Source organism: Grammomys surdaster, unplaced genomic scaffold (assembly GCF_004785775.1).
Source record: "Grammomys surdaster isolate TR1022 unplaced genomic scaffold, NIH_TR_1.0 126187, whole genome shotgun sequence".
NCBI lineage: Eukaryota > Metazoa > Chordata > Mammalia > Rodentia > Muridae > Grammomys > Grammomys surdaster.
In genome coordinates this window covers 7,085,759-7,110,882 of record NW_021620993.1, presented here as the reverse complement: position 1 = coordinate 7,110,882, position 25,124 = coordinate 7,085,759, and the positions used below count along the sequence as shown (strand labels likewise).

At 45.5% G+C, this 25,124-nt stretch overlaps 1 protein-coding gene across 1 annotated transcript in view; it reads left to right on the top strand.

The window, feature by feature from the left end:
• Positions 1 to 25,124, top strand: part of Sfi1 (SFI1 centrin binding protein) — a 66,753-nt gene that overhangs the window by 32,353 nt on the left and 9,276 nt on the right. The window contains exons 9-21 of the mRNA XM_028758133.1: positions 2,768 to 2,924; positions 7,272 to 7,433; positions 9,692 to 9,762; positions 10,907 to 10,999; positions 12,275 to 12,372; positions 14,074 to 14,140; positions 20,215 to 20,345; positions 21,163 to 21,244; positions 21,494 to 21,672; positions 22,220 to 22,295; positions 22,757 to 22,852; positions 23,214 to 23,290; positions 24,247 to 24,349. Coding sequence (XP_028613966.1) covers positions 2,768 to 2,924; positions 7,272 to 7,433; positions 9,692 to 9,762; positions 10,907 to 10,999; positions 12,275 to 12,372; positions 14,074 to 14,140; positions 20,215 to 20,345; positions 21,163 to 21,244; positions 21,494 to 21,672; positions 22,220 to 22,295; positions 22,757 to 22,852; positions 23,214 to 23,290; positions 24,247 to 24,349 — 1,392 coding nt within the window. The remainder of the gene's footprint in view (positions 1 to 2,767; positions 2,925 to 7,271; positions 7,434 to 9,691; positions 9,763 to 10,906; positions 11,000 to 12,274; positions 12,373 to 14,073; positions 14,141 to 20,214; positions 20,346 to 21,162; positions 21,245 to 21,493; positions 21,673 to 22,219; positions 22,296 to 22,756; positions 22,853 to 23,213; positions 23,291 to 24,246; positions 24,350 to 25,124) is intronic.

Here is a 25,124-nt window from a genome sequence, read left to right as displayed (position 1 = left end):
ACACACACACACACACACACACACACACACACACACACACACACACACACACACAGCTGGAGAGATGGCTCTGCAGTTAAGAGCCTGGCTACTCTTCCCAGAGGACCTGAGTTCAAATCCCAGCAACCACATGGTGGCTCACAACCATCTGTAATGGGATCTGATGCCCTCTTCTGGCATGTAAGTCTACATACAGATAGAGCACTCATACACATAAAATAAACAGATCATAAAAAAGTAGTTAAATAAAAATAAATAAAAATAGAATAATAAGAAGAAAGAAAACAAGTAAAATTTTGGCATTAGTTTTTTTTCTTCATGTATTTTTTTTTAAGATTAATTTATTTACTTTATTTACGTAAGTATACTGTAGGTGTCTTCAGATACACCCAAAGAGGGCATCAGATCCCATTACAGATGGTTGTGAACCAGTATGTGGTTGCTGGGAATTGAACTCAGGACCTTTGGAAGAGCAGTCAGTGGTCTTGACTGCTGAGCCATCTCTCCAGCCATACTTCATGTATGTTTGTATGTATGTCGTATATGTGCCTAGTGTCCATGGAGGGCAAAAGAGTATTGAATCCCCTACTGGGGTTGCAAACAGTTGTGAGGTGCCATGTGGCTTCTGGGAATCAAATCTGAGTCAAGACTCTTATCCACTGAGCCATCTCTCCAGGCTCAGATTCTGTTTGTTTTGAATGTGACCGACAGACAGAATTTGCTCATGGAGAGATTAAATGTGACTCCTGGCTTTGGCTGAGCAAATGCAATGGTGGAGTTGCCATTAACTGACATGGGACCACTGAAGGAGAAGCAAGCTTGTGGGGAAGAGTTGGGAGGAGCTGTGCTCTTCACTCTGAACACTACTCACCCTGATACTTCCTTTGAATTGCCACAGAGAGGTACAGATAGATGCTAAGGCTGCTGAGGAAGGGTCCAGGCAGGAACACACCATCATGAGTCCTTGTAGGAGGATGGCATTTAAAGCCAGGTAACTAAAGTAAACAGGTAAAGTAAGCGAGTGGAGTGACGGGAGAGGTTGTGTGACAGGCCCTGTGAAGTCATCAGCAGGAACAAGTGTCCGCCAGGGAAGGTGCTGTCTGCTGGGTCAGGCAGCTGAGGACAGACTTGACCTTTAGACTGAGCCACGTGGAAATGGGTGATAGGCTTGATAAGCACAGTTTCGGTGAGCTCATGGGAGTGCTTTCAAGAAGGTAGGGAGAAGTGTCAAAGTAGCTGTCTGAGGAGGTGGTAAGGAAAGAACAAGTGCCAGCCACATGGCACAGAGTGAACCTTTGGCACAAAGGGTGAACCTTTGCTTTGGGCATTGTGCCTGCAGATCCCGAATCACAGGAAAAGGGGATGATACATACTCCTCAGCCTGTTTAACCCTGTTCATTCTTCATGGGCTTTTGTTTTTTGAGGCAGGGTCTCATTATATAGCCCTCGCTATCCTGAAATTCACTACATAGACCAGGCTGGCCTTGAACTCACAGAGGTCCCCTTGCCTCTGCCCCACCCCTCCCAAGATCTGGGATTAAAGATGTACACCACCATGCCCAGCCATTCTTTTTTTTATCCTGGTCAGTTTGTAGGCCAGGCTCACAGAGATCCACCTGCCTCTGACCCACCCCCCAGTACTAGGATTAAAGGTTTGTACCACTAACTCCTACCTCATTCTTCATGTTTTGGCAACATTCAAGTATATTTTTTATTCCTTTTTAAATATTAGGAAAAGTGGGGAGGGGCCCAGAAGAGATGGCTCAGTGGTTAAGGGTATGCACTGCTTTTCCAGAGGACCAGAATTCAGTTCTCAGCACCCATGTCAGTAGTTCACAGCTCCCTGTAACTCCAACTCCAGGGTATCTGACTTGTCTGGCTTGCACAGGTACCTACACAAACATGCACACATATATAATTGAAAATAATAAAATTCAGGATCTTATGCTGAAGACCATGGTGGCCTCAAATTCGTGATCATCCTGGCTCAGCTTCCCAAATCCTGAAGTTACAAGGAGGAGCTCTCATACCAGTTTACAAGTGGATATAGTTCTTTTTCTATTTGGACTTTTTTTGACAGGGTCTCATGTAGGCCATCGTACCTTCAATCTCCTGATCCTCTTGCCCCCGTTTCTTGAGTGCTAAGATCACAATTGTATGGCACGGTGCCTAGCTTGTGCTTAATTTTTTTTGAGCCACTTCAAAACTGTGCATGTAACATACACCCTAAATCTACTTTGGTTGTAGGTTTAAAACAAAAAAGCTTTCTTTTACATAGCAAGAATGTCATTTCCAATGCATTTCATATTGATGTGACAATATATAACATACAGTTTGTATTAAAACTGTCACACAGATTTAAAGCAGAGCAGCCACTGACATGAGTATTCCCTCCATTTGAATCATCTTCCTCTGAGGTTTCCATAGCATCTCTCCTTCCTTCCTCATGTATTCAGGAACAATTTCCTGTCTTCCCTCAGTTAACTCACAAGTCCAGCTCAGCTCTAGTTCAGAGAGGCTTTCTTGAACTCCATCATGTACTTGCAAATTACTTTCTACAACCTCTCTCTCTCTCTCTCTCTCTCTCTCTCTCTCTCTCTCTGTCTGTCTGTCTGTCTGTCTGTCTGTCTGTCTCGTATTTGTAACTTCTCCCCCCATCCCAAATTTGTTTTGTTTTGTTTGAGGCAGAATCTCATATAGCCCAGGCTAGCCTCAGGCTCATGCTGTGGCTTCGAATGATGTTGAATTCCTGATCTGGTCTTTTCAGGCGTGGCTGCGATGGCAAGAACAGCTTCTAAGGCATCAGCGCGAGAGAGGGAAGATGGTCACTGCTGTGCGGCACTATCAGCGCTGGCAGAAGCAGAGATCTTTGAAGGCTTGGCTTAAATACCTCTGTGCCTGCAGGGTGAAGAGATGGCAGAATGGTGAGTTCTAAGCCTAGGCTCCTAGAGATGGCTCTCCCCACTGTCTGTGGCCCTTCAGGAAGAGGGAACAGAGGTACCACACCACAATTGTGATGACAAGAAATTTAGAAGAAAAGTACATCATCCTTGGTTCTCATTTATTTCCTTTTGGCTTTTCTTTCGTTTCTTTAAAAAAAGATGTATTTATTTATAGTCTATAATGAGTGTCCTGACTTCATGCATGCCAGAAAAGGGAACCAAATCCCATTACAGACAGTTGTGCGCCACTATGTGGGGGCTGGGAATTGAATTCAGGCCTCTGGAAGAGCAGTCAGTGCTCTTAACCTCTGAGCCATCTCTCCAGTCCCCCATTTTGACTTTTATTAACATGCCTAACTGTTAGTTGGAAGGTGACTTGCTTCCAGATAGATCACACGAGTCCAGGCCAGCACAGTCCTAGGCGAAGAGGTTTTTTTTATTGAATTTGGGGGGTCAGGGTTGGGGGAGAATTGAGGAAGAGAAGAAAGAGAAAAAGGAGGTTGATACCTGCTAATGAATGATGAGCACCATTGCATACAAGTGAGGCATTTGCGGGGAGAGAGAGAGAGAGAGAGAGAGAGAGAGAGAGAGAGAGAGAGAGAGAGAGAGAGAGAGAGAATGTATGTGTAACAGTTGCCATGACAACAGATGCAAGAGAGTCCTTGTCACATAGGGATGATGTCATTGCTAGATTCAGAGGCTGACTGTAAACTGCCTCTGTTGATAACACTAACTTTAATTTAAATTGTGTTAATGTATTGTTATTACTACATTCATTTTATTTCAAATGGGGCTGTCCCTATTGTGATGGGTATAATGTTATTTACAGGTTTTTTTTTTTATTGTGTTTGTTTTTACAGTGTATTACATCTTTATCAAGAATGCTAGTTTTAGTAATTGTCTTAGTAGGGTTTTACTGCTGTGATCAGACACCATGGCCAAGGCAAGTCTTATAAAGGTCAACATTTAATTGGGGCTGGCTTACAGGTTCAGAGGTTTAGTCCAGTATTATCAAGGTGGGGACATGGCAGCATCCAGGCAGGCATGGTGCAGGAGAAGCTGAGAGTTCTACATCTTCATCTGAAGGCTGTTAATGGAAGACTAACTTCCAGGCAGCTAGGTTGAAGATCTTAAGCCCAAGCCCACAGGGACACATCTATTCCAGTCTGTTTTTTGTTTTGTTTTGTTTTTTTGTTTTTTTTGTTTTTGTTTTTGTTTTTTTTTTGAGACAGGGTTTCTCTGTATAGCCCTGGCTGTCCTGGAACTCACTCTGTAGACCAGGCTGGCCTCGAACTCAGAAATCTGCCTGCCTCTGCCTCTCAAGTGCTGGAATTAAAGGCATGCACCACCATTGCTTGACACATTTATTCCAATAAGGTCACACCTCCTAATAGTGCCATTCCCTGGGCCAAGCATATACAAACCATCACAGTGATTATTTGTATTTTTAGAATGACTTGCCTTTTTTGTCTTTATTAATACAATATTTATTAATCTCCTTTCTGTCAAACTCTGAGCCAGCCACTTTCCCACAGTTCCTGAGAAAGTACAGGAAAAAGAACATACGAGGTACAGGAGCCATGGGATGAAGGACTATGGAAGGCAGAGGTGGAAATATCTGCTTCACACATTGAAGCAGATAAGAAAGATCACCATTAGGCAAAAGAGTCCCATGGCTTCTGAGAATCACCTAGGAGAGGAGCTGTTGCTTTGGCTGTATTTGTTTTTTTGTTTTGAGACAGGATGTTATCATGTAGTGCTAACAGGTCTCACTGTATAGTCCTTATTGGCTTTGAGATCACAGAGATTTGCCTGCCTTTACCTTCTGAGAGCTGAGATTGAAGGTGTTCACTACCATGCCCGATGCTGTCACATGCTTACTTTTACTTAGTGAGCCATTTTCTGAAACTTGCCCTGGACCAGCAGGCTGTTCTTCAGTGTGCAGGGTCCTAAGTGAGAGGTGGCCAGGAGATGAGAAAATAAAGAAGACAGAACAGGTGGGACCAGGTGGTCTTGCACAAGCTCTGTCTCATGCCAGGTAAGCTTATTGAGAAGTAAGGCATCTTATCTACAGTTCCATGGGCGAAATGGGACAGAAGCAGCAGAAGCTGTCATGTAATGGGACCAGCTGAGAAGCTAGTCAAGCATTGTTATATAAGGGCAACATAGGGTATCTCAAGGGCGTCAGAAACAAAGAAGTCCCCTTGGGACTGCTGACCACAGTCCCACATGGTGGGAAGAGTTGGGTTCTCAGGATCTGAAGCCACAACCCCCAAAAGGCCCTGATCCAAGCCACTTCTGGCTCTGTCAAACATGTTTCTGATTTTAGATCAGAAGCTGTATTCCTTTTTGGTACATCATAGCATCAGGGAAAGCCCAGCCCTCAGTAGACAAACACTTGGATTATTTGAGTTTGTCCTTCCTATGTAAAAGCATGTAATTTGTGATGTTAAAATTTTTGGATATTGCTGGGTGGTGGTGGCGCATGCCTTTAATCCCAGCACTTGGGAGGCAGAGGCAGGCAGATTTCTGAGTTCAAGGCCAGCCTGATCTACTGAGTGAGTTCCAGGACAGCCAGGGCTACACAGAGAAAACCCTGTCTCAAAAAAACAAACAAACAAAAAAAAAATAAAATAAAATAAATAAATAAATAAATTAAAATTTGGATATTGATTTTTTTAAGTGAAAAGGAAAGAAAAAACTTAACATATACAGATTCTGTGAAGAGTTTGGCACTGTGGGATTCTCACGGACACCATGATTGTGGTTTAGATTCCTCAATAGTTTTAGAATTAGTTGACCCAGGGCTTTTTCTTCTCTAAAACCAGGAGTATACTTGTCATAAGACATAGCTTATGAAAGAGCTTCTGATCTTAGCTTTTCTATCTTCTTTATCCTCTCATTGCCTGGCCTCTTTCCCCTTCAGACTCTGTCACTGAGAATAACCTGCTGGTCCAGGTCCCCCCAGGAGCATGCTCACTGTGTGTGCTTTTTATAAAGAAGCTTATTGAGTTTACACAGAAATGAATCAAACGCTGGACTGGACTCTAGATTAGGCTCTCAGGCTCTTGTCCAAGAGAATCTCATTTACCTCCTAGCTAACACTGCCTTGGCAAGTTCTCTGTGTCTGTTGGGCATAGTGGTGGTAGACCAACTCTTGAGTTGCTCAGGGCTGGGGAACAAAGGCTTCCGGGCTGTTTAGCATGATGAACTTTAATCATGTACCTCAAGCTACGGCCTATTTGGAGGTCCCAGTTCACCAACTGTCAGCTAGTCAGTGTTAGAAGGATGTATACTCCGAAGCTCGGGTCAGCATGGTGGAAAGCTCTGGAGGCCCTTTGCCAGCATGATAACTGCAGTGGTGCTCATGGACTCAGAGATTCTGCCTATCCAGGAACCATCCATGTAGAGGCAGAAACCAAACAGTATCTTTCAAAGTGTCAGTCACCATTCTTGACTATAAGCAGCCAACCAGAAGCCTCAACCCTAGGGAAGAAAATTTGGGTTTTTGTTTTTCAAGACAGGGTTTCTTTGTGTAGCCTCACATGTCCTAGAACTCACTTTGTAGCCCAGTCTGGCCTCAAACTCACAGAGATCTGCCTGACTCTGCCTCCAGGGTGCTGAAATTGAAGGTGTGCACCACTACTGCCCGACCAGGGAGAAGATTTTTTATTGCACATTCCTTTCTTGGTTTGGTTTCTGTTGCTGTGATGAAGCTATGACCAAACCAACTGGGAGAAAGAACATGTTTATTTGACTTAAAGGTTGCAGTCTCTTATTATTGAGGGAAGTCAAGCAGGGACCATGGAGGAGTGCTGCTTCCTGACCTGCCTCCTTCCCTCTGTCCCACTCAGTTCTTATAAGGCCCAGACCCACCTGCCCAGGGATAGCACCACCCACGATGCTCTGGGCCCTCCTATATCAATCAGTTACTAATTTTAAAAAATGCCTCACAGACATGCCACAGTTCAATTTGATGGAGACAATTAACCAATTCCCTCTTCTCAGATGTGTGAATTTAACAACCAGGATTAGTCATCACTCTTCCCTAAAATTACAGACCTCTTTTCTTGGAGAGAGAATAACTCAAGAGGTCCCAATACGCTCGTATCTGGACAACTCTTTTGTGTTGTGGTACTTGGGGTTGAACCGAAGGAGTCTCACATACTCTAAGCACACACTCCTTCTGAGCTGTCAACCTAAAACCTTTAATCAGGATTCTTTGTGGGAATGCTCTTGAATCCTGCTCACTGCCAGTAAGTAGGGTCCAGTCTTTGTGACCTCTCCTGGCTTGGGGAGCAGCACCTACGAGTTATTTCTCTGTTGCAGAGATGGCTGTACAATTCCACCGTGTTACTGTGCTCCAGATACATTTCTGCGACTGGCAGTGGGCCTGGGAGTGGAGGCAGAGCTTGTCTGCCCATCAGGCTCTGGTGGTGAAGCTGGCCAGGAGGATGGTCTTGCGGAGGGCCTTTGCACACTGGAAGCACTGTATCCTTCTTTGGCACTGGAATGTCCGTCCCGCCGTGGTATCCTCAGTGTGGGGATCGGGATGCCTTAGACACCCATCATTACACTGTCCATTCACGTCTTGACTCGGGTTCAGCTTCAGCTTAGTTTCTTGTGTTTGGTGAGCTACCTAGGTTTCTATTTCTGTGATAAACACCATGACCAACAGCAACTTGGAGAGGAGAGGGTTTATTTCACTTGGCAGTTTATACTCCATCATAAAGGGGCATCAGGATAGGAACTCAAGGCAGAAACTGAAGCAGAGGAACGATCCTCACTGGTTTGTTCTCCAAGGCTTGTTCAGCCTGCTCTTTAAACAACCTAGGACCACCTGCCCAGTGGTGGGACCGCTTATAGTGGGCTGTGCCCTCCCACTTCAGTCCTTAATCAAGAAAATGTCCCACAGACTTACCTGCAGGCTAGGTGGATGGAGGCAATTTCTCAGTTTTGAGTCCCTCTTTCTAAATAATTCTGGCTGTGTCAAACTTAGAAAAAACTGATCAGCACATGAGGGAAACCCAAAGTCTCACAGCAGTCATTGTCCAGTGGGGAAACAGATATGGAAGTGGGACTTGACAATATGGTGTGATAGTGCTACTAAAGGCTTGTATGAGAACCATCCTGTGTGCCCAGCACTCGGGAGCAAGGAGGCAGAAGCATCTTAAAAGCAAGGTTAGCATGAGCACACCATCCAGACCCTAGCTGCAGACCCTAGTTGCAGACCCTAGCTGCAGACCCTAGCTTAGATTTTTATTTATTTATTTATTTATTTATTTATTTATTATATATGAGTACACTGTAGCTGTCTTCAGACACACCAGAAGAGGGCATCAGATCTCATTACAGATGGTTGTGAGCCACCATGTGGTTGCTGGGATTTGAACTCAGGGCCTCTGGAAGTGCAGTCAGTGCTCTTAACCACTGAGCCATCTCTCCAACCCGATTTTTTTTTTTAAATAGAAGTTTTTGGCATCTTAGGAGGTTCAGGCAAGGAAGAAGCATCTGAGCTGAATATAAGTCCTACATGACCACAAGTTCTTCTGGCAGAGACTGAGTATTCACACAGGTTTATTGATGAGAAGACTAATGTTCAAGAGCATGTAGTAGGGGCTGGAGAGATGACTCAGCAGTTAAGAGCACTGACTGCTCTTTCAGAGGACCTGGGTTCAATTCCCAGCACCCACATGGTGGCTCACAAGTGTCTGTAGCTCCAGTGCCAGGGCTTCTGATATCTTCACAGAGATATACATACAGGCAAAACACCAATGATCATGAAAATAAGTTATATATTTAAAAGAATGTGAGTTTGAGGTCAGCCTTGTCTACATAATGAGTCCTGGGCCAGTCAAGGCTATGTAGTGAGACCCTGTCTCAAAAAAAAAAAGAAAAGTGTTGAGTGTGTGGCTCAAGGGAAAGTCAGTGTGGGCGGGGGTCTTTCCTAGAGCCCTCTGTGCCCCACGCAGGGATTGCTTCTTACCCTGATGCACTCGGCTTCAAAAGAATTCAGGAGTGTTCATAAGAATCAGTGCGCTGAAATTTGTGCTTTAGAAAAGATGTTTCTAGGGCCAGTGAGATAACTGCTGCTAAGTCTCATGACCTGAGTGTGAGCCTTGGGGCCCACTTGGTAGAAGGAAAGAACAGACTCCTGCAGGTTGTCCTCTGACCTCCACCATGGCACATACACACACACACAGAGATACATGTGATTTGAATTATTTTAAAAGAGACAATGGTCCTAGATTAGAGGAGAGAGATTTGCCCAGAAAGACCATCTTCGTGCAGAGTCATGTGAAGGACAAGTCAGAAGAGGAACAGGCTGTGGGAGAGAGTTGAGGAGCAGAGCAGAAAGATGGGTTGGTAGTTGAGTACATGAGAATTGTAGGATAAGAAAAGATCTGAAAACTGAAGCTTCCAGCTTCGCCATCTCACTGGATCATGATACCAAACAATGCAAATTCTGTTTGCTAGATGATGATTCTAAATGTTCAATGCTCATGGAAAGTGGTAGCAGGTAATCTCAGGTACCTTTTGCCTTTCATCAAATGTGCATCAAGAGACCAGCATGACCTGGCTCTTTGATAGAACTTCTTCCTGGCTCACCAGGAGGAGACAAAGCTGACTGTCAGCCTGCATAGCAGGTCTGTTATACTTAGAACCCTGCCCTCGGTGGCTCACAGGAAGTATGCATATGGTGTTGGGGTAGGAGCCTTGTTAAACTGGAGGCCTTAACTTCCTGGAAGACATGCTGCTACAGGCAGAAGAGGCTGCTCAGCGTGAGGCAGCAGAAGGTCACCATCAGCGCTACCTGCTGGTAAGAGTACCAGAGTCTGGGGCATCCGTGGGCATGTGCTCAGGGCTCCTGCTCCATACCAGCCCCTGAGTGTAGCAGGTTCTGAGTGAGCTGTAGTCTGTGTTTGCATTTTGAAGTTGAGAAAGTAATGAGTGAAGTCAGAGATTTGGAGTTGAAGGGAACCTTAGAGGGGATCTGATCCTGGGGTTTTTACACAGTGGACCTCTTGAGTGGCAGAGACAAAAGTCTTGATCCTAAACCTGAGTCAGGATCTGGAGACTTGGTTCCTATTTTGTGGGCTGCCCCTCCTTCAGGAGCTGGTCTTCAGAGGCTTTTAGGAGCCCCTGGTATTCCACAGAACACAGTGAATACCCTTATCTCTGTCTAACCACAGAACACAGTGTGAAAACCCTTAGCTCTGTATAACCTCTTCTCTCTGACACTTTGATTATGTAGTATGTATGTAATTGGTGACAGAGTTGGGAATGTGGTCCCAAGGATTCTGTCCTACTGTCTTTTTCTGTTGCTTTGATAAACTATCCCAGTAAAAGTGACTCAGAGATGAGAAGAATTCATTTAAACAGTTGGAGTCTGTCAGGGCAGCAGGAGCTTAAAGCAACTGGTCGAGTTGCTCAGCTCCCCTTCTTACACAGTCCTGGATCCCCGCCAGCGGTGAGGTTGTGAATCCCATGTAAGTGAATACAAGGGAAACAGTCCTCAGTGAGCAGGGACAGACGCCCATCTCCCAGGTAATGGTAGATTCTGACAAGTCGACAGTGAGTACCAACCATCACAGATTCACCAGATTCATTTTGGCTAACCACTTTATAATTATGAAAATGTATATATACATTAATTCTTAGGTGGTTCTCAAGTCCAGGATTAGAGGCATGTATCACCATGCCCAGCCAATATTCAACCTTTTAGAATTCTTTTTATATGGGTCAGGGGGAGTCCCCTTGTTAGAGGTGAGGTTGTGTTTTTGTGTGAAACCAGTTACCGAGAGCCTGCTGGGTAAGCCAGCTTCTATTAAGAACATGGTAGAGAACCTGCAGAGAACCGAAGCAGCCCTGAACCACACTGGCCTCTGATGATGCTTTCCTTGTTCATACTTCTACAGATCCTAATGCACCTTTATAACCCCTCATGTTGTTTCTCTGTGTAGTATTCTTGCTTTAGAGCCTTAAAAGACAACGTGACCCAGGCCCAACTACATCGAATGAGAAAGAGCCTTGCTCACCAGCTGCATGATACTACAGTAAGAGTCCCCTGGTCCCAAACATTGTATAGTCTGGGCTGGTCTTGAATTCACAGTCCTCCTGAGTCCTGGGATTACAGGTCTGCACTACTTATGCATGGTACCTCATTTAGATTTTAGACTCCAAAATAATACTGTCCGTTTTCTTGGTTAATCTGTACCTGCTGATAGAGAAGGTTGTTTTAGCCTCTTTCAGTGCTCCCTACCCACCCTGTCCTACTCCAGTTTGCTAAGAAAACCAGTACTTAGATGTTAGGGACTGGCTTTTCTCCCTGACCTAGGGTATGCTTAGACAGTACAGACCCTGCGTAGTCCTGTGCTTGGAGGTTGGTTGTATGTTTCCACGATGGGCAGTCCTCCTCCTGTGAGAATGACTACTGCATGCTCTGTTGATCAGGGGCAACAGCTCTCTTCATTGGTTTTGTTTCCGAGTGTAGATTTTTTTTTTTTAATGATTAAGCACACAGTAAAAAAGAAGATGGTATAATGGTCTACATACTACCTAGACTCAACATTCATTAGTATTTGCTTTGAATTTTTCCCTAAAAAACTTCAAAGTAAATTATAAATACATAAACACTTAAGTATGCATCACCTCCAAACAAGCAGTTTTACATCACAGAATCTTTATAATCCTAACAAAATTAGCAGCAGCTTCTAGCATCATCCACAGATTTTCCACAATTGTCCATCAAAATGTCTTTTCAAGTCGGATTCAGTGTTACACTTTGTTGTTGTTGGTTGTTTTTTTTTTTGTTTTTGTTTTTTGAGACAGGGTTTCTCTGTGTAGCCCTGGCTGTCCTGGAACTCACTCTGTAGACCAGGCTGGCCTCGAACTCAGAAATCCGCCTGCCTCTGCCTCCCAAGTGCTGGGATTAAAGGTGTGTGCCACCACTGCCCGGCTACACTTCATTGTTAATCCTCATTTGTCTGTCTGAAGACTGTGTGTGGCCCAAATTGTCTCCATTTTCCATCTTTCTGTCTTTCCTCCCCCCACACCTCAGTTATTATGTCTCCTCAGCACCTATTCTAGAGCAATATTCTCTCAAGCCATACTCTGCATTCTAATTAAGAAATCTTAGATTCTCTAGAGCTACTAGATGTATCTTTTATACTGGCCCAGAATATGTCTCCCTAGGCCAGCTGCTTTGAGTGGGATGCTGCAGAGTGGGGCAGTGCTTCCTGTGGGGACTCTAGAGAGCTGGGGTCAGTGCTTACACCGAGAGGCCTCTCTCTTCTCATGCTAAACTCAGTTTTCTCCCTGTCTTTCTGTAGCTGCTTCACAGGTTCTGGAACCTCTGGCAGTCTCGAATTGAACAGAGGGAAGAGAGAATACAGCCTCCCTCACTGCATGCAGCCCATAGCCACTACAGGTAGGAAGCTGGCTTCAGCCTTGGCCTTTCTAGGGACACCTGGTTATTTTGATGCAGGGTTGCCCAAGAACAATTACTCTGGCATGAGTTATTGCCAGATTCAGAATGGTCTTTTAGCCAGGTGTGTGCAATATCCTTAATCTTAGTACTCTGGTCTGCACACCAAGTTCCAGAACAGTCAGGGATACACAGTGAGGCCTGTGTGTGTATTTGCTAGCATCTTGTGTACATGTCTTAACTATACTCTGACACGCTTGCACAGGACTGCTACCTGGACACAGAAAACAAGCAAGCAAGCAAGCAAGCAGAAAACCATAAGGGCCTTATTTTGGTGAAAACCACACTATTCATAATGGCTCCTAAGTGTGGTTTGCTTTTGGCAGGTTGATGGGAGTGAAATGATGCCATATGCACTGAGTCATGACTACCACTGCATGAGCCTATTCAGTCACTGTCACTGCCTCCCTTCTGCAGGCCTTTGGTACATGTGCATTGTGGCTGGTGATAGAGCCAGCAGCAGAGGGCTTGCTTAGCGTAGGGAGATATTTGGGGCTCAGTCTATCTGGAAATAAGCAATGTCCTCAATTGTTTAAAGACAGTCATTCTATTAAATATATTTATTTTAAAGTAAATATCTATGAAGGAAAATTAAAAATATGTAAAAAGAAAGTATAAAATGAAAATAAAAGTTGCTAGGCCCTCTACTTCCAAGCCAGAGATGTTCATATATTAAATAATGTCTTGACTCCTCCTTTCCTTCCTCGGCTCATGGTGTTACCAGTGTAATCTGCAGCTACTGCTCCAGTTTTGGAGCATTTAATTATTGATTGACTGATTGATTGTTCTAGGGGTCCAGCCCAGTGCTTCTCACATGCTATGCAGGCATTCTCCCACCAAACCGCCGCCCAGCTTCAGAGCATATTTTTAATGAGTCAGTAAGAATCCTAATATTTTGGGCTGGAGAGATGGCTCACCACTGAAGAGCACAGACTGCTCTTTCAGAGGTTCCAAGTTTAGTTCCCAGAACCCACAGAGTGACTAGCAAACCATCTGTAACTCCAGTTCCAGAGAACCCAATGCCCTCTATGGACATATACACATATACACATGGTGCACACATACATGTAGGCAAACACTTAGACACATAAAATTGAAAAAGAAAGAATAATTCAATTCAGAGTTGTCAAGGTATATCCCTAGTGTAAATCCTGGTTTACAAAATCAAGCATATTACCCTTACATCTGGTATCATTACATGGAAGGGAGATCAGCCCTCAGGTTTGGCCATAACTCCAGGAAGTTTGGAGATTTCCTGTCCTAAGTCCCAGACATACTGTGCTTGGTGCTCTACTTAAGCTTCCAAATGAGTTGTCAAAGTTAGAGTGTAGCTCAGTGGTAGGCATCTGCTTAGCACATGTGCCCTGCAAAACATTAACCAGCCAACCAACCAGACCCCAAGAAAATGTTGAAAGTTTAAAGCCAGCTAAAATCTAAGTTCGAGAGTTGGTGGTTTCAGGTCAGATTGTATATTCTTCACTTTCCTCTCTCTGAGGATGAAACTAGTAAGTCTGTGGGGTGCGCTGAACCTCCAAGAAGTAACTTTACCCAGATACTGGCTGCTTAAAAACACAATAAAATCTTATAGCTTGAAACCTGGCAGTATCGATACGCAGTTCTCTGGTTTTCTGTGTTTTGTTCCAGGATGACAGTCCTACGCAAGTGTGTCAGGGTGTGGTTACAGTATGTTCACAAGAGAAGACGCCAACAGGTATGGAGCTCATTGAAGCAGACAGCTCAGCTGTCCACTAGTGGCATCACTGGCTTTGGGAAGATGCGTGGGTAAGGCCTGTGCAGTGGATGTGGGTCTGGTCTGGAGCCCTCGCTGGTGTCAGAGTCTGCACCCCAGGCCTTCATCCTAGGAAGACAAAGACTGGCTCTTCCCAGTCTGTTGGGTCCGTACACAGGTCCATTGTTTTCTGAACTGCCCCTCCCCCTCCTGTCTCATGCCCCAAAGTGCTGGAATTATGCGAGTGTGCCACCACGCCTGGCCCCCACGGAAGATATACTTACTACATACTGGCTTTGCCTTAAACCCTCTGTTTTGATGGTAGAGCTGTAACAAAAAAGAACTCCTATTCCCCCAGCCTCATGCTAGGGTGACAGGGAAGTGTGACTTCAGGTCACTTCTGACAGTTGGACACAAGTGTCTGGAATGCTAAATGAAGGCTTTTAAAAAAATTCATCTGTGTATGCATGTGAGAGAGATGTGTGCCGGTTGTGTGTGTGTGTGTGTGTGTGTAATGTATACAAGTGTCCACAGACGTCACTTAGATCTGGTTTTGAGTTGCTTGATGTGAGCGCTAAGAACCAAGCTCACATTCACTGGAAGAGCAGGAATTTCTCTTAACAGCTAAGGTGTCTCTTTAGCCCCTAAGTAGAAGATATTGATACCAGATTGAGATTTAATAGGAATCTTGGTTCATTTGATGATACCTTCTTGGAAAGTGCTTGTGTTTGGCCATCCTTGCCAGTAAGAGGAAAACACAAACTAAACTTTCCTTAGTTGTTTTGGCACTGCCCTCCTTTGCTACATTGATGTCATCTGCTGCCACAGTCTGACTGACATCTGGTCTAGCCTTTCACAGCTGTGGGATAGAGTGGGAGTTTGGAGCTAGGTACAGACTCTGCCTAAGTTATCTCTGTCTCTCAGGCTGCCCTTCATAGCTGCCCTCTGCCACTCAGCTGCTAGTCACTCCTAAGTGCTCTGAGTGTGTCTGCCCTTTGCTGTACCTGTAGCTCTGTGTAGCTCATGGTCTTGTCAGCTCCCTCCACCTTTGCCTGTCACTGCCTGTGTGATTAAATAGAACATTAGCATACAGTTGTGTGCGGACTTTTCAGTTAGCCTGTAGCTGCTGCTTCATTTGTTTGTTTGTTTCTGAAACAGGGTTTCTCTGTGTAGCCCTGGCTGTCCGCCAATTCGATCTGTTGATCAATCCACCTGCTTCTGCTTCCTGAGTGCTGGGATTAAAGGCATGTACCAACACTGCCCAGCTTCTTCAGTAACTTTTAAATTCCCATTTTTGGTGGTTTGAATATAGTGGAGAACATTTCCTGAGGGCTGGGTTTAAAGGAGTGCATAATCACACCTGACTAGCCTGTTGCCTCTTTTTTTTTTTTTTTTTTTTTTTTAAAGATTTATTTATTTTATTTATATGAGTACACTGTAGCTGTCTTCAGACACACCAGAAGATGGTATCAGATCCCATTACAGATGGTTGTGAGCCACCATGTGGTTGCTGGGAATTGAACTCAGGACCTCTAGAAGAGCAATCAGTGCTCTTAACCGCTGAGCCATCTCTCCAGCCCCGCCTGTTGCCTCTTAAGGGTCTGGCATCCCTGCTGTAGCCCAGCACAGTGCTCAGCAGAGGGGCTGACTCGTGTGTGTGGATCAACTGTCCTTGGCCACATCAGAATGTTTCTGTTGGTTACGTGGAAGCTGGGTGTGATGACACATATCTGTAATACCAGCACCCAAGAGGCATAGGTAGAGAAGAATTGCTCCAAGTTCAAGGCCAGTCTGAATGGGTGAGGTTCAGACCAATTTGGGCTGCATTGTGAGACTACCTCAAAAACAGGAACCAGGTGTGCTGGTTCATACCCACCATTTTAGCACTCATGAGGTAGAGACAGAGGGTATGAAGTTCAAGGTTATCCTCAGATGCACAGCAGGTTCCAGGCCAGCCTGGGCTACACAATACCTTGTCTCATTAAAAACAAAAATGTCTGAAAAAGAGGGCTTGGTTGCCTGTCATTCTAGTGCCTGTGAGGATTATAGTAAGTAGTTCAAGGTCATTCTTGGCTGTTTAGTGAGTGTGAGGTCATTCTAGGCTACAGGAGTCCCTGTTTCAAGAAAACAAACCAGAGAGAGAGAGAGAGAGAGAGAGAGAGAGAGAGAGAGAGAGAGAGAGACAGAGAGAAAAGAGTTCCCAAGATGGCCAGGATGGTGCAGGGGGGAAGGGCTAGCTCAGGTCTCTCTTACCTGCTCTAGTTGAGCCTCTGGAGGAGAAACAAGTCAAAGAGCAGCAGGAGCTTGCCATGGCCACTACTCTGCAGAAGCCTCTTGCTAAAACACCTTAAATGTCATCTGCCCATGTAGCTATCTCAGGAGTGCCGCATTGTCCCGGCACTGAACCAGGGTATGGGAAGATATTCAGGTGGGGAACGGATTCGGCGCGACAGACAACACGAACACCAGAGAGGTTTCAATGCTGCTGCAATTTTTACTGATTCATAGCAACCTTTTTATACAGTCAAAGCAGGAACTGTAACAGAATTAGTCATTAATACAAAATGATAACATCAAAGGAAAAGGAACAGTGCCCTGGTGACCTACCAGACTTGTGGTCACCCCATGCAGACAGTCTCAAGCTTATTCTTAGAATGTGTTTAAACCTACTGCCGGTTCTTATGGCCAATCTGTCTGAATTTTCTCCAGCAGCTGCTTAACTTCTTCTATTTTTCTGCACATCAACCCATGACTCTCTCTGCACCAAGCTGATCCTGCATGTTTATCTGTAGCATCAGCAATATCTGACCAGACCTGTGCCTTATCTTCTGCCTTTAAAGTACACCATGGAGCCCTGGACCTTTTTATCCTGTCCCACAAACTCAACGAATAGTACCTCACAATCTTCCCCTTATGTGTAACCCATCTCTCCATATCCCTATCATATCTCCCTGTATAAGCCAATTCTGGAGCTGTGGTAGGGCATAATTTATAAGGGCCTGTATATTTAGGTCTCTGCCACCATCTTCTATTAATCCAGTATGCTATAGGCTTTCCTTCTTTATCATTCTGCATATGCTTTACAAGCCTCACAAAGAACACACTCTCTGTGCTATTCAGGGAAATATTCCTGATGGCTTCTTCTAAAGAATGTTCAATGGTTTGAATCACTTTGGCAGGATCGCTATGCTCTCCGTGCTTAGCATGCCGGAAGTACTTATCATGCCTGAGGGGCTTTCTGTACTTCCAGTAAATACACTCTTCTGTGACAACCATTATGGAGGGCCGTGCAATAGCTAAAAAATAGACAAAACAACAAAAAAAGAATAAAACCAAACCCCATAAACAATAAGTATCCCTGTAGAATCCCAGGGGCCCAAGAGGCACATCTCCACAAATTTCCAGGCTTCTGCTGCACACTTCTGCCTGAAAGAGGAGTAGGTTCCAGAGCCATCTTGACACTAGAACTCCCCCCAAGCCTTTGCAAGCACATTTTTGTCACACTGATGCTGTAGACAGCATGGCTGGCAAGGCAGGTGTGGCAAGGAGCACAGTTCTTTCTATTTTAGGGAAACAAAAGGTTATTCATTGTGAGTTTCTTTTAAAAAGTAATGTAGCTAGGCATGGTGGTATACACCTTTAATTCCAGCATTTGAGAGGCAAAGGCAGGCAGAGCTCTGAGTTTGAGGCCAGCCTGGTCTACAGAGTGAATTCTGGACAGCCAGGGCTATACAGAGAAACTATCTTGAAAAACAAAAACAAACAAAATGTATAATGGCCACTAATGGTGCCTGCTTGCAATGCCAGTGCTCCAGAGCCTGAGGGAGGGTGATTATGAATATCATGTTAATCTGAGCTACACTTAGTGAGGTTTGGGTCAGCCTGGTCTACAGAGTGAGTTCTAGGACAGCGAGGGCTTTATTTAGAAGAGACTGTCTCAAAAAACAAACAAACAAACAAACAAGCAAAAGTAACATGTAGAATGATAAAATATCTACTTGTTACTGAATTAGGGTGGTAAGTTCATGAGTTCATTAGACTTCTTTTTTTTTATTTTTTATTTTATTTTTTATTTTTCGAGACAGGGTTTCTCTGTGTAGCCCTGGCTGTCCTGGAACTCACTCTGTAGACCAGGCTGGCCTCAAATAGACTTCTTTTTTAAGAATCTTTTTTAAATTTTATTTTATTTATGTCCGTCATGTCTGTGCAGTACCTACAGAGGTCAGGAGAAGGTGTTGGATCCTCTAGAAGTGGTGTTAAAGACAGCTGTGAGCCACTATGAGAGTTCTGAGTACTGAGTCTGGGTCCTGTAGGAACAAGGATGCTGTCAGCCACTGAGCCATTCCTCTAGTCCTAGGTTCATTTTTGTTGTTGGCTTTTTTTTTTTTTTTTTACTATTTTATTGAATTCTTACTGTCTCTACCTCTCTTCCAACCATTACTGCATCCTAAACCCTTACAATCCCCGACACTAGGTAAGAAAGAAAAAGGTTAGAGGGAAAGGAGGACATAAACCTCTATAGGCTACTTCCTGCTGATCAGGGGAGTTAGTTTCCTTGGGGCTGGTCCAATCTTTGTTATCAAAATATCCAGCAAACCAGCAGTAGCAAATACAGCCGCAGGAACCAGCGGGGACCAGCAGCCACCACAGGCCACTGGGACTCTTACATTTATACCCTCTCCAGAGTCCCAAGTCTGCAGCTGGCTACTGTAAAAAGGTAAATCATAATCCCCTCTGTGAAGCAGCCTCTTACCCCACACCTGGGGTTAAAACAGAAACACGTTCACATAACATATCTGCGTTTTTTTTTTTTTTTTAAAGATTTATTTATTTATTTATTTATTTATTTTTTATGTATGTGAGTACACTGTGGCTTTCTTCAGATACACCAGATGAGGGCATCAGATCCCATTACAGATGGTTGTGAGACACCATGTGGTTGCTGGGAATTGAACTCAGGACCTCTGGAAGAGTAGTCAGTGCTCTTAACCGCTGAGCCATCTCTCCAGCCTCATATCTGCGTTTTTTAAGAAACCAAAATTCTCACTGCACTTTTTTTTTTTTTTAATTATTTTTAGGGGGCTCGAGGGATGGCTCACAACCATCTGTGATAGGATCAGATGCCCTCTTCTGGTGTATCTGAAGACAGCTACAGTGTACTCATATACATAAAACAAATAACTTAATATTTATATGCACATGATTGCAATGTCTGAGTAGGCCCAAAGAGGACCTGAAATTACAGGGATTGTGAGTGGCTGACCTGGGTGTTGAAACGGTCCACAGAGGCCAAAAGAAGGCATAGGGCCTGCTGGGAATGGACTTTCAGATGGCTAGGAACCACCATTATTAGTACTGGGAGTCAAACCTGGGTGCTCTTAAGTGCTGAGCCCTTTCCAGCCTGCTGTCTGTCTGTCTGTCTGTCTGAGATATGGTCTCATTTTATAGCCATGGCTGGACTGGCTTCAACTCTGTAGACCAAGCTGGCTTTAACTGTGTAGACTAGTTTGGCCTTTAAACTCAGCAGAGATCCACCTGCCTCTGCCTCTAGAGTGCTAGGATTAAACAAACATGTCACCAACCCCAGCTTCAGTTAAATAAACACACATACACGTATGTATACGTATTTATTTAGATATGTGTTTGGAAAGAAAACACTGCATATGATTAAAGGTGCAAATGCTTTTGTGTTTACATTGCTTTTGTTTGTTGGTTGGTTTGTTGGGGTTTTTGTTTTGTTTTAAAGATGTATTTTATGTATGTGAGTACACTGTCACTTCAGACACACCAGAAGAGGGCATCAGATCCCATTACAGATGATTGGGAGCCACCATGTGGTTGCTGGGAATTGAACTCAGGACCTCTGGAAGAACAGTCAGTGCTCTTAACCACTGAGCCATCTCTCTGCCCCTTCGTGGTACATTTTTAACTAGCAAACTGGCAAAGATCAAAGATAACAACATTTTCATTCTGTTCCTACTTGTATGAGAAGCAATCTTCTCTCAAAAGAGTGGGCCTCTGAACACTCACGGAGGCCATTTGCTATTTTGTTTTAGTTACTGCAGGCCAGAGCAGATGGCCATTTCCAGCAGCGAGCACTGCCTGCTGCCTTCTACACATGGTACAGAGTCTGGCAGTGGCACCAGCAGAGATGGATCCTCCACACAAGCGCAGTGCGTTTTCACAGGTATGCTGTGCAGTTCCCGTGTGTCTGAACAGGCAGCTCCAATGGAACTCTAGTGACCTTGGAATGCCTTGGCTTTGTGTTACTGGATTCCCAGCCTCCAGCCCTGGTCCTCTGGGTTTTCAGTAATGAGGGCCTTTTGATCTCATGGAGCAGGAAAAATTAGCCAGTACCTTCCCCTGGGACAACTTTCGGCCATCCTTTTTGCAAGTGTTTTCAGAACAGCTTGTGTTTTATGCCTCTGCTCTTCTTTCATGAGCACAATTTCCTGTCAGTGTTGTAATGAGAGCTTTGATGGAACCTCACAGTGTGCGCTTTCCCTCAAAGGCTGTGCTCCTGTTCTGTAAGACGTGGTCTTTTGAAGTCTTAGAACAGCAGTGGGTCGAGACCTTTTCACAGGGGTCACCTTAGACCATTTGAAAACACAAATATTTATATTATTATTCATAGCAGTAACAAGATTACAATTATGAAATAGCAGTAAAAATAATTTTATAGTTGGGGGGCAGTCACCATATGGGGAACTGTGTTAAAGGGTTGCAGCATTAGGAAGGTTGAGAACCACTGTCTTAGAACAGTGGTTAACCACAGAGTTAAAAAGGTCAAGAAGCCACAGGGTGGTAAAGGTGCACATCTTCACTCTCATCACTTAGAAGGCAGAGGCGGTTGGATCTCGGTGAGTTTGAGGCCAGTGTAGTCTACAAAGTAAGTTCCAGGTCAGCCAAGTGCTACACAGAAAAACTAAAAACTAAAAATAAAAAATGTCTTTCGTTGGAAATGCTTAGTTTCTAGTCAATTTCTCTCCTTTGTGTATATTTAGAGAGACAGTAGAGAAGCACGTATTTGTTCTCTGGAGGCAGAAGATGTCTCAGCACCGAGAAAACCGCTTGGCTGAGAGAATGGTGTGTAGCTTTCCTTGAGTGGGTTCATGAGGGGGAGGATCCATTTTATTCACTTGCCTTGGGGTGCTCCTCAGAAAGTTACACAAACTCTGGTCCCCCCTGCCAGGCGCAGGAGCCTGGGAGAGCCTAGACGTTGATGTCTGACGTCAGCTTAACTCACTGGCAGCTGCTGGGGGAGCGTTTCTTCTGCTGCTAGCCTCTGATGTGTTCTCCTTCTGGATTGTTCTGGTTCCTTCCCTCCTGCCTCAGGCTATACTGCAGGCAGAACAGCAGCTTTTGCGTAGGTTCTGGTTTGTGTGGCATCACCAGGCAGCAGTGTGTCACCAGGAGCGACAGAGGCAAGCCATGGCCATTGCCCACCACCACAGAGGGCTGCTCAGGAGGGCTTTCTGCATCTGGAGGGAAAGCACCCAAGGATTTAGGATAGAGTGAGTGGCATTTCTACTCCAGAGCTCCTTCCACTCAGGCCAGCTTTGGCTGAAGCTCCATGTGCCCACACGTAGTGGGGTGTCAGGTTGGGCTGGTTGTATGTCCTAGAAATTCAGCTTGAAACAAGGGACAGGCCCTTGGAATCCTGTCATTGGACTCTGATGCTCTGAAACTCAGCTACACCTTGCTTCCTGCCTGGGATGCATGTGGTTAGTGGCAGGGCATAGACTAATGAGCCCACTCTCAGGTGGTTGGACAATTACTAGTGGGCAGGTTATGACAATGTTTACCAGACCACAAGGCTACAGGGGAGAGTGCATGCAGCCCATGTGTCTGGTGCAGACATGTCCATCATTGAAGCCTCATGAGGTTTCCTGAAAAATTTTGAATGTCTGTCCTTTTTTGGGAGAGGCCCAGGTCATCAGACAGCTCTTCAGAGAACCCTTCACCCCCAGAGCTCAGTGAGGATGAGGGTTAGGGGCTACAAAGGGGAGTTCTAGGCCCTTGTGGGTTAGCCCCTGCTGAGCTTCTCCTGTTTCTCCACAGGAGGATGGGCAGGGCACAGGCTGTACACTTCCACTCAGCACGGCTCCTGCGTTGGGCCTGGAGCATGTGGAGGGAGGTAAGGCTTTGGCATGGGCACAGCCTGCGTGTGGCTTTTGGACAGGTGGAGCTGTTTGTCCTCATGACTCAGAGCAGACAGATGGGTTCCTCCATATGCCTCTGGTCAAGGGCACCTGTGAGGTAGTGCTAACTCACTTTTGTGAGGGATTGGCTCAAGGTCCTTTATGTATGGGCCTGTTGTTATCTGAACTTACTGAACGTAAAGTTCCTGGTCTGGCTGGTCACAGAAACTCTACTGAGGGTGTAACATTGAAGCCAACACCTGTCCAGCATTTCTTGTCAGGCACTTGCTCATTTGACACCCACCAACCCCTAGGAGGTATGCATTTATAGATGAGATTGACGCTCAATTGGTGTATTCCCCTTATGTGAGCTCACAGATTGAAAAATCAGAGACATGGCTGCAGTGAGCCCCGTCCTGGCCCTGGGCCCACAGTCCCCACTCTTTCCTGTGTACAGTACCTAGCCCTGAGGATGGAAGAGCAGCAGAAGCTGAAGCGTGCAGCCCTGCACAGCCAGCGCACCCTGCTGCACAGGGCTCTGCGGAAGTGGCTGGTAGGAGCCAACTCTTTCTTCCAGGTCTCCTCACTTTGGGGGTAGGGGAAGTTTCTGAAAGTGTTTGGGTTCCTTTCCAGAGTGATTTGGCAAGGCTCAAAACATCAGGGTATCCCGAAAAGTGCTGCCTGGGGTGCCAGCCTTCTTGGAAATGTGGTTTCTGACTAAGAGTTCAGGAGTTGGGACTTGTGGAACATTATAGTGGAGATGGGTGCTGGCCTTGGAATGGAGACATTCAACTTCTTCCCACTCTGAGAGCTCTGGCCTGGCAGCCACTGTGGTAAATGCACCTCTGAGACCAACTTGTACAGGGAGAAGTTTGGGCCCAGGGGTGACCTCCAGTCCTCCTCATCTCCCACAGCTTTACCAGGACAGGGTGAGGAGTGTTCTACAGGAGGTGGCAGCCAGGGAGAGACAGCACACCAGGCAGCTGCTGTGGTGAGTCCTCAGTGCCTTTGGATCTCTCAGGCTGAGGAAAGATCCTTCAGAATCAGGTGTGGGAGGTGGGGCAGTGCTGCCTCAGAGAATGGCCTCAGCGCTTCCTACTGCTTAAGCGTTTGATTCTGGCTTTTCCACTGCAAGCCATGCGTCTTCTGGCTCACCTCAGCATGCCCTGATCTGCCCTGTGTAGGTAACCTGGAAGGTGCTCTCACACAGACCCTCACCAGAGGCTCACATAGGAGCCCGTTTGTCATGGTCTGAGCATTTTTTTCCTCCATGCTTCACACCTAACCTGTAGCTCTGACACACTATTTCATCCCCACGCCTGTCTGCAGCCGGCAGTCTCTCTGTCAGCTCCCAGTCTGTCTGCCCCTCTGGCACCATCTGTAACTCTCACTCCACCCCGACTTCTTATAATCCAAGTACTGAACTCATTCCTTCCCAGTTGGACTCTCCTGCTCCCTCTCCCTTTGTATTTGTTCAGCACACACTGTTCTGGCTGTGTGTAGGCCATGGCCCTTGTGGACTTTAAACCCCATCACTCCTCGGAAGTCCCACAAACCACCATCCAGTCCCTCAGATAAACTAGAATGAGAAAATGAGAGAGCAAGGAGGTGCTGGGGTTCATGCTTATCTCACTGTGATCTCACTGTGAATCATCTGAGTTGTTATCGTCTGGTTACAGCTGTGCTCTCTTTATCATACACCTCCTGGGGACTCAGTGATGGCCTGGTGGACTGCTGGCCACCTGGTCCCAGCTAGTAACTGGCACAGTGCAACTCAGCATCAGTTGTTGGGCGTAGACAAGAGCATGATCTTGAGGGTCATAAGGCAGATGCTCTGAGGCACAGAGTCCTTACTCAGGCATGGGAGAGAGTAGGTGTGTTTTACAGAAGCCTCTTAGGCCTATCCAAACTGTGGCCATTCCCCTTACCTGGCCCATGTCATTGCAGGTGGGTGTTACATCGCTGGAGAGAAAACACCATGGCCCGTTTGGATGGGGCCAAAAAAACCTCTCAAGCAAGAGTCCACTACAACAGGACTCTGTGCTCCAAGGTGAAGTACAAACTGGTTACCAGGGAGCTTGGGACTCAGATTACAGTCCTTATTAATTAGCATGTAATAAGGACTTCCCAGAGTGGGTAGGTAACCATCTTTCACACATGCATGTTTGTGGGTATTTTTGTTTGTACTGAGTTAGGAATCACTGTTCATTAAAAGAAAATGTGTCTTAAAGGAAGCAAACTAGTTCTTACCAGAGCCAGTATTTTCCATACATGCGAAACACTAAACTCAGATAAAGCATGGGGGATGCTGAGATTCAGTAGCGTTGGAAGACTGGGCCAGATCTTACCCACTGGCTCCTAGATTGCATGGCTCTGGAGGCTTGCTAGAAAGCATGGAGCCTCCCAAGAAGTTCTTGGTCATCTAGTTTTAAATGACCCAGACCACCTCATTTCCTTGGCTGGGGTGGGATGTTGGAAATTTCTTGCAAGTCCCATGCTCTAGGGATGAGCAAGACATTGGTCCATAATGCAAGGAAGTGGTTCAACCAGAAACAGTCCCAGAGGCTGTTCCTGGGTCATGGCTGTTTTGGAAAAAAGCAGATTGTTGGGAACTCTGAGTGGCATAGATCTACCTGCTGGTGACCACGTAGTTCCCTGGAGAGGCAGCAGCTGCATTTAGTGAAGGCTGGCATCTTCTCAGAAATGTTCAAGACAGCCTTCATGGCCCCTGCCTTGGGAGGAGAGGACCAGATCTGGTTAGGTTTAGTGCTCTGAAGAGAGACCACTCAGGTGGGAATGGAGTTTATGATCAGTGAAACTAGTAC